Source organism: Peromyscus leucopus, chromosome 15 (assembly GCF_004664715.2).
Source record: "Peromyscus leucopus breed LL Stock chromosome 15, UCI_PerLeu_2.1, whole genome shotgun sequence".
Taxonomy (NCBI): Eukaryota; Metazoa; Chordata; class Mammalia; order Rodentia; family Cricetidae; genus Peromyscus; species Peromyscus leucopus.
Genome location: NC_051076.1, coordinates 16,941,871 through 16,954,343, shown reverse-complemented (window position 1 = coordinate 16,954,343; position 12,473 = coordinate 16,941,871). Strand labels below are relative to the sequence as shown.

The 12,473-nt window shown below is 40.9% G+C and overlaps 1 protein-coding gene across 1 annotated transcript in view; it reads left to right on the top strand.

Annotated features, from left to right (window-relative positions):
• Positions 1 to 12,473, top strand: part of Dnah14 (dynein axonemal heavy chain 14) — a 225,464-nt gene that overhangs the window by 107,761 nt on the left and 105,230 nt on the right. Inside the window, 5 exon segments of the mRNA XM_037211077.1 lie at positions 128 to 221; positions 3,016 to 3,224; positions 3,902 to 4,154; positions 9,241 to 9,316; positions 11,250 to 11,485. Coding sequence (XP_037066972.1) covers positions 128 to 221; positions 3,016 to 3,224; positions 3,902 to 4,154; positions 9,241 to 9,316; positions 11,250 to 11,485 — 868 coding nt within the window.

Below are 12,473 nucleotides of genomic sequence, written 5' to 3'. Positions count from 1 at the left end.
AACCAAAAAAAAAAAAAAAAAAAAAAAAAATTATAAAAGCCTATGTTAAAATGATAGCTACTTAACATTGATGATAAAGACCGAAAAATGCTAGTACAATGCTACATTCTGATTATTCATTATTTAGGTTTTCCAAGTTGATTTCTCTACTACAGCAGATATCGATAACAGTATTTTTATGAAGGAAATAGAAAAAGGTATTAAAGTTGCAGAAACTCATGGTAAGTGTTACTATTAAATTCAGTATGTTATTAATAGAGAAGAAAAATTTTGAGTCAACATGACTAGTAATATTTTTATTCTTGTATAATTTACTTCTTCCTTGTGTGTTTCCTTAAAATTTCTAATCTCACAACAATAGTTTTATAGTGTGTACATATCTTATTGTGATATATAGCCACTAGCACTTAAGTAACCTTTTGGTTTATAAATAATTAGGACTAAAGTGGTATTGATGGTAGAAATAATGATCTGAGAAGCAGCAGTGGCCGCCTCCTGTCTCTGAATGGCAATGCCATACCATCTGTGCATTGCCTGCTTAGTCACACAACCGCAGCTGATTCGTCACTAACGTGCAGAGCGGGTGTAGAATACAGCTCCTGCTCCATAGGAGCTGCCCCGCTGCTGGAAAAGCCTCGGCCTCCTTCCCCACCCCAGACTGAGCCTCATGGCAGCTCCTCCGCTTGCAGCATGTTTATGGCCCACACTCTAAAAAGGAGTTTTCCTGCTGCATCTACTTCCCCAGAGTTTGGGATGGCGTTTTGGGGAAAGTACAATGATCGGTTAGAGTTACGTTTTCCTCATGAGTTTTAGAATAATGGATAGGATAAATATTTCAAGCAGAAAGAGCCCATCTTCTCAGCGGTGGCTATCTGCATCCTGCCTCTGTTCTCTGGTTCATCAAGGGCCCTGAATGTCCTCTGGGTGCTTAGCTGTTTTCTGTCTGTATGGTGACCCTTCCTTATTCTAGGTGAGAGGTTTTCTAAAACCACTGGGCATGGTGGTAAACATAGCGTGTGGTGCTGTCTTCTGAATGTTTGCATCTACTTCCCCAAAGTTTGTATATTAAAATCCTAACTCTCAAGCTAATGATTTTAGAAGGTAGGGCCTTGGGGAGAGCAGATGGTCTTGAAGCATGTGCCCTTGAATGTGGGATTAGGTCCTATACAAGATGCACTCTGCCCCTACTGACAGAATTGGTGTACTTGTAAAAGAGACTCAAGGGACCATCTTCCTGTCATGTGACCATACAGCAAGAGGAAGGTTCCCTCTTTGAACCAGGAAGCTGTCTCTTACCAGACGATCTACTCGTACCTAGATCTCAGCCCTCAGCCTTCAGAGCTGTGACGGACACGTGTGTACTGTTTATACCCTGCCCAGTGAGAGACACTGTGTTATAGCAGCCCAGAGAGACTACAGTGGCATGGGAAAGGGGTTGTTACAGCAGCCCAGAGAGACTACAATGTCGTGGAAAGGGTGTAAATGGGTTCTGAGTATAACAGAGTTTAAGCTATCTACTTGATTTTCCTTTGATGTTGGCTAGGAACAGTATACCTAAAAATTATTCCTGAGTGGAAGATACAAATTCACAAATCATATTATTATGAAAAAATATGGAACCATTTGTCTTTTTCCTATCCAGATTTTAAGGGTTAATTATGCATTTCAACAATCTAAGAACGTCTAGAAAGTGCTTAAAGCAATTTCAAATATATAGTGTATTTACTGACCTTAATGAATACTGGAGGATATATATAAAATAGCCTCTTTTGTGAGGCATTAATCCCACTCATGAAAGCTGAGCATGTCCAACACATGCCCCACTGTAGCCTAGGCATTCCTCTAGTGTTTTCCTGGGACAATGTTTTCATCTTAGAGCCAGGGGGTCAGGGGAAGGGGTGGCTCAGCAGATAAAGTACTTGACACACATGTGTAGTGGGTAGCCATTCCAGCTTTGGTCTAGAAGTTCCAACCCCCATTGAGGCTTCGGTAACTATCATGCCTACAAGGCGGGGGCCTGGCTGGCTCAGTTAATAGAGCATGAGACTCTTAATCTCAGGGTCATGGGTTCGTGCCCCACGTTGGGTGCCAGATATTGGTAAAATTATTAAGGCCACTCCACATAGTTAAAAGAAAAATTTATTTAGTGGGTAACTTACAAATAAAGGGATAGGTAGGTGGCAGGTTCTGAAAAAGATGCAGCACAGTCCAGTGGTGTTCTCTGGAGAACTCCCCTTGGTCTACCTCTAGTGTCCAGGTCCAGGAAACAAGAAAGTATGGTGCATCCGGATCTCAGGTCTTTAGGGCCCTCCCTTGGCCCCACCTTGTAGGTGTGATAGTTACCAAAGCCTCATGGGGGTTGGAACTTCCAGATCAAAGCTGGAATGGCTACCCACTACACACATGCATGGGACTTCATGTGTATCAAGAAGTTCAGATCCCCAGGATCCAAGCAGAAACAGGTATGTATGCATCTGTAATGCCGATCTTCAGGAGGCAGAGATAGGAGACCTCCTCCTGCCAGGGCAAAGTGGCTAGCTAGACAAGCCAGAATTACCAAGTGAGAGACCATGGCTCCATGAACAAAAGAGAGAATGACTGAGGAAGACAGCTGACAGCAACTTGGGCCTTCTACACACATGAGTACACACATGCATACACACCCTCACACGTGTATACCCATGTATGTATATGCAAATGTGCATACACACCTGCACACACATGCATTGCACACACCTATGCACACAAAAAGGAAACTGTTGCCGGTCAGTGGTGGCACAAGCCTTTAATCCCAGCGCTTGGGAGGCAGAGGCACTCGGATCTCTGTGAGTTTGAGGCCAGCCTGGTCTACAGAGTGAGTTCCAGGACAGCCAGGGCTGTTACACAGAGAAACCCTGTCCAAAAAAAAAAAAAAAAAAGGAAGAAACTGTTTTTTAATAAAATAGAATGTTTTCAAGATTGTAATGAAAGAAGTCTGATCAGTTTTAGCTACATTAAAAATGTTTTTCTGTCCAGATTTCGATTGGCAATGGATTGTTTTAGATGGCCCAGTCGATACCTTATGGATAGAAAATCTAAACACTCTGCTCGATGAAACTAGAACACTGTGCCTGGCGAACAGCGAGAGGATTGCCCTGACTAACAAGATCAGGATGATTTTTGAAGTAGACTCTCTGTCTAACACCACACCGGCTATTGTCACCCGGTGTGCAATGGTGTTCATGGTAAGTCTGCAGAGCCTGCTCCTTGGCACAGGTGTGTTGTTTAGAACAGCAGTTCATCCCATCAGTTGTGTTCTAGTGCCCCAGTGACACAGTGACCCCAGTGACTCAGTGACCCCAGTAGCTCAGGAACTTTATTTGCCCCCAAAGCCTCATAATCCAGAAGTAATACTGTCATTAATAGTACAAGGGAAGTTAGAACATCAGCATTTCAGACAGACAGGTTAGGCCATTGGTATGGATTATTTTGCCAGCCAAGGAAAGATTCCCGAAGTCCTTTTCATTGTATGACTCTCAGAACTTGGAAAACATTACCAAGACAGTGATATGGGAGTAGAAAACATAACCCCCCAAATTCCATACAGGAAACTCCTTAGCAGTGTGAGGGCTCTCGTCTGCCTGGTTTGGGGGCTGGGGCTGCCTAGGCTGCCGGCTCCTTTCAGCTTGCACACCCCATTGGGTTCTCATTGTTTTCTTTTCAAACCGCAGTTAAAACTCCAAGATCACTCCAGAGAATTGCAATTCCTTTAGCTGATTGTTGTTGTTGCTGTTGTTGTTTTAGCTTTAAATAATGCTGAATCTAACCATGGTGAGCGGGTGATGAAGTAAAAAAATTTTAAAAAGTAAAGAATGCTGTATTTTTGTTTACATGAGATTTTTCTTTTGCTTTTTATTCCTAGGACCCTGTTGATCTGGGATGGAAGCCTTACATTAATTCGTGGCTTTTGAAAACTTCAAAAACTATAAGTCAACGAGGAATGGAGTGTCTTGGATTGTTGATTAAAAAGAGTGTTACAGAAGGGTTAGACTTTCTGAAAAGGCACAGAAAGTTTTTAGCATATCCCTTACAAGATGTGACAGTCATCATGACTCTGTGCAGGATTCTAGACGCCATGTTTGAATTCATGCACATAAAGAGAGGAACGACAAAAGGTGACTTCCCCTGAGTTATAGTGAGGAAATTGTGTCTCCACGATCCAGTGGCAGCTTGTCACTTCCTAGTGAAGGCCGGAAGAGCATAGACTCTTGGTCTGTTTGAGTGGACAGCGAACATGGACATAGAACAAGCTAAAACCTCTTAGCAGAGATACACATCCAAAGGGGCAAACCAATAACTTATGTGTTGAGGTTCCCATGTGTGAACCTTAGGATATACATATGCAGAGCCTTAGGAGATCTTGATTACTCAAGAATGGTTTGTTGTGTTTTAAGGATTCCTCGGGTTAGGAAGTGTCTAACCCTGTACTGTGGACATGCCAAGGCAAAGCAAGAAGAGATGCACGGTTTCTTCTTGCTGTTGGCATTTCCTGTTGGGTGTTGCCTTAGCTTTCGGCTCATTATGCCCTTGTTCTATACAGTTTACTCTGAGGCGATTGTGGTCACTGCTTGCATTTCTGTTGGACTAGATTATAGCTTTCACAGCTCTGTTGAAATTTGACATTTTTAAGGAATATAATACACAGTGCTCCTCTGTGAAGGGTTACATTCAGATAAATTCTCTGTGACTTCACCTTTTAAGTTGAAGATACACTTAACATACCTTAGCTATTACTGTGGTTTTATTGAGCCTCTAACAGGCCTTGTTTCGTATGAAATTACTTAAATTCAAAAGAAGAAGCCAACCACTTCTCATCTGGACAATAGGAAAGATGCCTTAAGGACATTTCAGGAATTAGCTGGACCCCTACCAATTTTAGGGTCAATGGTATGAACGGATAAACTCATCTTAAAGACTTTTCCTTGAAAAGAGAATACCTTCAGCGTACCACACTTCTGCAGGCCTGCCTAGGAAGTCATCTTCCTTATTTATTTCACTGTGCTTGACCACCCAGAGACTGCCGCAACCATGGTCCAAGGGGACCTGCTACTGCTTGAGTAGGTGGCGGACCTTGGTGTTGTATATGTGATTCTGGTTTTGCAGGAACATAGGATGCAAAACTGTGAGATCAAGGACACTTCCACACAGATCACTCTTTTGAGTGCCGGGGAGGCCAGGTGGTTTGTGTCAGGCCAGTGTTCATGTAGGCAGCTCCTGAGAGGTCAGTGCGTGGAGCTATGAAAGTAAAGGTTGATTCTCAGTGGAGACCTCAGGGTTCCAGAGATGCCAGGAGCAGGAAATCTGCTGAGGGAGCTGCAGGCAATGAGTGTAAGAGGTCCAAGAGAGAGGTCATACAGGCTTCAGATGGCAAGGCCACAGGGACAAGGCTGCCCAGGACCACAGAAGCTCACATCAAAACAACGATGCCCTGGCTGCTGACGTGGTTCCACAGGGTTTACAGTTCATCCCTCCAGGTTTGGTCTTGCTGACCTGACCTCTCCTTGCTGTCAGTATTTCAGCTCCTCCAGTTTGGAGGAGAATAGTTAGTCTTTGCCATTGTACGTAAGAAATAAGTCATGTGTTTTCTTTCACAGCTAAGAGTTGCATTGAGCTGGGCGGTGGTGGCGCACGCCTTTAATCCCAACACTCAGGAGGCAGAGGCAGGCCGATCTCTGTGAGTTCGAGGCCAGCCTGGACTGCAAAGCAAGATCCAGGAAAGGAACCAAAGCTACACAGAGAAACCCTGTCTCGGAAAAAAAAAAAAAAAAAAAAAGAGTTGCATTGAGTGTCAGAGAACAGTTTAGACTTGATTTTTAAACAATACTGGAGTTTGACTTGAATGAATTGTGCATTATGAGATTGACATGAAGTTTTGGAGGCCAGAGGTAGAATATAACAGTTTGAATATGAAGTATACCCTTGAATGTTCATGTTTGGGGAGTTGGTGATGGGTATCTAGGTGAGGGCACCTAACTAGATGAAGTAGGCCACTATGTGCGGGTACTTGGGGGTATGTTAGCCCTGAATCCTGTGCCAGCCCATCCTCCTTTCTGCTTCCCATCCACACTAAGGTGCACAACCTCCTCCTCTATACATTCCCATGCCTGTGATGGTCTGCCTTACCCTGGGGCCAGCATCAACACAGTCCAGGACTGTGAACTAAAACCTCCAAAACCATAAGCTAACCTAAATCTTTTCCCGAAGATATTTATGTTGTGTATTTGGTAGATAGGCCTACCTAGCTTTGCCTAGCTTATCAAACACACTCAGACCACTAACATTAGCCTACACTTTGACAAAATTATCTGACACAGTATCTACTTTATATATTGTAGACAAATTTCTAAATGGTCTTATTAAATAAAAAGCATGGAGCCAAATACAGGGGTGACAGCCTTAGAGAGATCAGGGAAATAGGGAAAACCACCAGCCAACCTTATCTCACCAACTCTGCAGCTTCCAAATGCGAGCTACTTCCTGTCTACCCATGCCTTTATTGCCGTGCTGTTCTGCCTTCTCATTGGCTCCCTTAGCCCAGCTGCCTCACTTCCTTGTCACTGCCTGTCTGTACAGACCTCCAGATCTCTGTGGTTGGTACTGGGATTACAGACAAGCGTGTGTCACCACGCTTGTCTCTGTTCCCTAGTATGGCCTTGAACACACAGAGACCCTGCCTCCTAAGTGATCAGATTAATGGCGTGTGCTACCACTGCCTGACTTTTTAAAATGGGTTGCTATTACCTCTTATCTCTGGTAAAGAGATTATTAAAGCACAAATAAAATATCACCACAATATATTATGTGATTTATTTAACTAATACTGAAAGTGACAAACAGTGGTGGTATGAGTATGTATTTGGACCATCATAAACCTAACAAGGTGGATATTACTGGACTGGAAAACATCACCTTATTAACTATAGTCATCGTGCTATACAGTAGGTCTTTGATCTCAATTCCCCTGCTTTACTGACATTTCATATCCTTTGGCCAACATCTTTCTTACATTTTCTCCTATCCAAACTCCCGACTTCTGGTGGCCATCATCCTATTCTCGATTTCTGTGGGAACAACAGATTTTAGATTTCATATCTGTATGAAATCAGTTGGTATTTGAATTTTTATGCCCACTCTTAGAGTCTCTTCAAAGTGAATACATGTTGTCATATGATGGGGTTTTCTTTCTTATAACTGACTAATGCTGCACTGTGCGTACACCACATTGTCTCTGCTCACACGTGGAAGCTCAGACTGATTCCATGTCATGGTGAGAAGTAGTGCCTCAGTGTCAAAGGAAGCACAAATAGCGCCTAAAAACGCTCATTTTGAGTAGAAGTGAGACTGCTGGGTCATGTGGCCATTCTGTTTTGGGTGAGCACTGTGCTCTTGTGGGTCATGGTTTCCCATTTGTTGAGATAGGACTATGTCAGTATTGACTGCATTTGGTTTTTATTGTTACTATAATGACGTTACTTATGTTCCTCCTGTACCTTTCTAGAAATGATTGTTTTGTTTATTACCTGATACAAGGCTTATTATGGGAAACAATTTGTTATGATTTAAGACTATTTAACATTAAAGGAAGATTCTAGCAAATTCCAGAAAGAGAAAGGCAACAGAATAACAAGAAGAGATGAAAAGTTTTCTATGTCAATACTGACTCAAGAAGAAAACAAGAACAACCTTTATAATAGAACATTATGAAGATATCTATTACACACACACACACACACACACACACACACACACACACACACACACAGAGTAAGTAATGTACCACAAGCTTGAAAGATGAAAGCCCAGGAACTGAAGGAGTCACTTGTCCATTCCCACACTGGAGCTGGATGCCAAGGCAACAACCTACAAAACCAAGAGGCATCTGGAACCTCTGTACCATCAGAGGAAGTTTCTACAGAGCAGTTACACTGAGCTTTCCCCACAGAGAACTACAACCATTTACTTCAATGGGTTATACTAAGAAAAGAGGAGTACTCAAACTTATTTTATTCTTTGCTTTGTTTTGTGATGGAGTTTCATGTTGCCCAGGCTAACCTTGAACTTCTAGCCAGGATGACCTCCTGTTTATGCCCTCTGAATGTGGAATTTCAGGCTTGGGCCACCACATCCATTTTATTGTTGAAAATATGGCTTTTGGAGAAGGAAAGCAGGTAATAAAAAGAGACTATGAGTGGTATGAAAAAAAATCAATTTTTTTCATAAAATTAGCAAAATTATATACTGAGTATGAGGCATCAAAAAAGCAGTTTCCCTCTAAACTTCCTTTTCCTTCTCACCTAGTCCCTCAATGGCTACTCCACTGAAGAAAATGGCACACACCCCCTCCAGCAACTCTTAATTAATTAACAGTTGGTAGTTCTTCAGGAAAGGGTGGGGCTGTGGGCACTTCCTTACCCTTGATAGACACTGATGTCTAGAATGTACTGGAGTATAAACACTAAAGAAGGTACCAGTGGAGGTACCAACCGAGTCAACCTATTTGAAGCTATTTAGCAATGCATGCTGAAAATACTGATAAAGTCGCCTTAGTGTTATTGTTCTAGAATCTTTTATAGAGTTATAATTGGAGAAGTATACAAATGGTTTATGCACGGGGTTGGGGGTGTTGTACACAGCAGAACTATTTACAGTCATAAAAACAACCTGAATTCCAACAATGGGAGATTGGCTTAATAAATTATGTTACAACAAAATCATGTTTCAAAGGACACATAATGGCATAAAAACAGCCTTAAAAATCAAAAGGCAGCATAAGAATAAAAGTCTTTTCATTTTTATCTGAGTTTAAAATTTAAAATACATTGTGTACTTTGTTATTCCATAAGTAATACAACAATATTTTAATGGTTATGGAGGAGAGTAAAACTGTGAGTTCTCATTTTTTCTACGTACTTTTCTGTTCTGAAATGTTCTAAAAGAGATATATTTTAACGTTAAGAACACAAATATTAGAAAACGAAGCTATAAAGAATGAGTCATGATTTAGTCTGTTTTTCTCTGTTGAATGGATAACTTGGACAAAAGGAGTCAGAGTAAGGATGGAGAGACTGCCTGGGATGCTCCAAGTGAAGGACTCTCCCATGGCAGTTCACAGCTAGACAATGTTACAAACTGAGCCTGGTTAATTAGCCTATGAAATTTTAGGTCTGTTGTTAATTGTACAAAAATCCTGTTGTTTCTAAGGTGAAGACGCCACAGGTGAAACCTCAACTAAAGGGACAAAAACTGCGAAAGTCAAGTTCAAGGATGCTGAGAGCAGGTCAGTTACATTCACCCAGCCGGTGTGCTTGGGGAGCCTACTGGACGGGAAACCCTCAAAGGCACATAGCATCCTTGTCAGCAAACCCTATCTTATGGCTTCATAATATTAAAGTCTACATTATTTTATCCCATCTTGGAGTCCTCTGTATAGCTAATACAAGATAATCACATTTTATGGTATTTTAAAATAGTAAGAGTGTTATATAAAAAAAAAAGCATTCATCTTGCCTTTACACATTTTAGAATGGAATAAATTGATGTGAGTTTATTTCACAGATCAGCTGTTTATAAGCTATAAAATGCTGCACCAGTTAGAAATTTTTAAAGCTTTGCCTCACAAAACTGGAATGATGATGTGACAGGCTAGCTGTCGTGGTGATTACTTAGGTTAATAGTTAGGTGCATGATACATTGTAGCTATGGAATTATTCCTTCTATATTCCTTCTGGATAATGGTCTTTGCTGAGTCCACAGTCTAAATCTCTGCAACCTCCACAGCCAGCAGGGTGACAATCCACAGGGTCAAGAAGGAAGTTCAGTTCAACATGGCTAAGTGGCTGGTGCTGGCTCAGACTTTGGGAGTCTGACCCCCAGTGATTTATTTTAGGCATATTTAAGCACAGCACAATTTGATGAGAACATTTATGGTGACAATTAACTCGATCCTGTGTTCACAAAACTCTTTGAGGAACAAAGTAAGCTAAATAAAAACTGGATATGACCGCATCAAAAGAAACTTTTTGTAAAGTGCCTGTGACACCATCCATAAAGTTAGGTTCTACAGGTTGAAAAAAACAAGCCGACGCATAGGGTCTCAGGGAATCTGGTGTGGTCTCTGCCACACAGATAGCTCAAAAGTCACCAGACTAGAATGCATGTCACCTGCCAGCCTTCCGGATAACAGGTATTGCATTCCGTCCCTTGAAGAGTCGCCCTGTGTGCTCTTCCAGGTCCCCAGGGCATGTCTGTGAACACAGGGACCTCTGTGCCTCCCATATTACCCCATTGTTATGCCTCGTATCTTACTCAGCTCTCTGTGTTTTGTTCACTCTTTCCTGTCCTGTGAAAAAGGTATCATGTCCACTTTGTTCAGAGTAACTGACAAATAGTAAACAATTAATAAATATTTGCTAAATTATACACAGCGAGATGTTTCAGATAGAATTATGCAAACACACTATTCTGGTAGTTGCTAATGAATTTCAATCTGATATATCTTGTTTTTTATAATTTATAGATAATTTTATGACAATATTAGAACAATGGAAGATGTTAGAAATTAGGCCCAACCCTCCTGTCTAGCCCTATCATCATCAACCCTGTCACCACAAAACTCACGGATCATTAGCCACGAGGAGCCCAGGCTAAGCTCAACTAGAAAGCAGACTCCTCAGATTCTGACTACCTGTCGGTAACCATGTTGAACTAAGTCAGCCCTTAAGACTTGACAGGAGAAATGCGAAGTGAATTACTGTTTATTCTGTCTTTGATGAAATGCAGAATTATCAGATTGACCCTCTCCCCCAACAAGTAAACTTCAAACTATAAACTGACCTAAAATTAAAAAGGTTTACATATAAATACTAAATAAAATGAAGTATATATGTAAAGTATATCAAATACATATCAAATAACTATTAAAAGTGTATCAAAAGTATATCATGATAAAGGTATATATATAGATATTAAGTAGAACTGTATGTTAAATAAAGGTATATGATAAATTTGTCAACACATTACCAAAAATAGATATAAAACAAAGTTAAGTAGGAATGTCTTATACATATGGCACTTTAAAAATGAACACAGTAACTAATTTATGTGACTGTTATCTGAGGAAACATTATGTATTAAATCTAAACTGATGTGATGTTGAGATAAATTTTCCAACCACTTTATAAAGTTTTTAACATTCATCTTCCCACACACAGCTATGGGAATGAAAATGCATGGTATTTGGAGAAAAATCCTGAAAAGTTAACAATAATGATTCAGAAGATTTTTGTGTTTGCATTTACGTGGGCATTCGGAGGGATTTTAAAGCGTGAAGACCAACATGAAGAAGACTTGCTCTTTCGTTCAAATTTTGAACCTGATTCTCCTGCAGAAGTAACCTATAATTTTGACAACCTTGTTCATGAGTTATTTGAGGATGATTCAGAAAAAGGTCAGTTTATAAACTACCAGTTATAAACTAAATAATTCATTTTTGCTAAAAGTGTAAACTCTAAATTACACACAAAAGAGCAAGATGATGGTAAGTGTGTTCAGTGGGTAAAGGATGTTAAGGTCTTTGTTGGAGAGAAACATCCAAAAGCTTTGGATTAATCAGGACAATATATAAATCAGTATATTTGAAACAAACAGAATGCTAAAAATAAGTTAATAAGTATATGTGATACAAATACAAAATAAGGCAGAGGAGCAGTAAAGCAAAATAGAATAAAATAGATTGAAGAGCACTGCTATTAAAAATAATAGCAGCCTACAGGGGCTGGGGAGACGCCTTAGAGGGTAATAGAATTGTCTGTGCAAGTATTTTTTTTTTTTTTTTTTTTTTTTTTTTTTGTTTTTGAGACAGGGTTTCTCTGTGTAGCTTTGCGCCTTTCCTGGAGCTCACTTGGTAGCCCAGGCTGGCCTCGAACTCACAGAGATCCGCCTGGCTCTGCCTCCCGAGTGCTGGGATTAAAGGCGTGCGCCACCAACGCCCGGCACAAGTATTAATACCTGAGTTCAAATCCCCAGCCATCACTTAAAAAGCCAGGCGTGGCTGCATGTGCCTGCACCCCAGCATTGGGTTGTGGAGATGGATGGCGTTTGAAGCCAAGAAGCCTAGCCGAATGGTGGGTTTATGGCTCAAGGAGAGCCACACTGTCTCAGCAATAAAGTGGACATTGACAGAAGACACCTGATATCCCACTCTGGACTCCACATGTGTGCCCAAGGTGCATGTATATACACACATGCATGTAGCATGTACACAAGGACTCACAAACCAATTGTGAACTCGTATGAATTTTTATGAACAAAATTTGTAAGGATTCTGAGAGAAAACTAACAACTCTAAAATCATAGTCAAGTGAGGTGTTCTGACTCATGCCTATAATCCCAGGGCTTGGAAAGTGGAGGCAGGAAGTCATCTTTGAGTATATAGC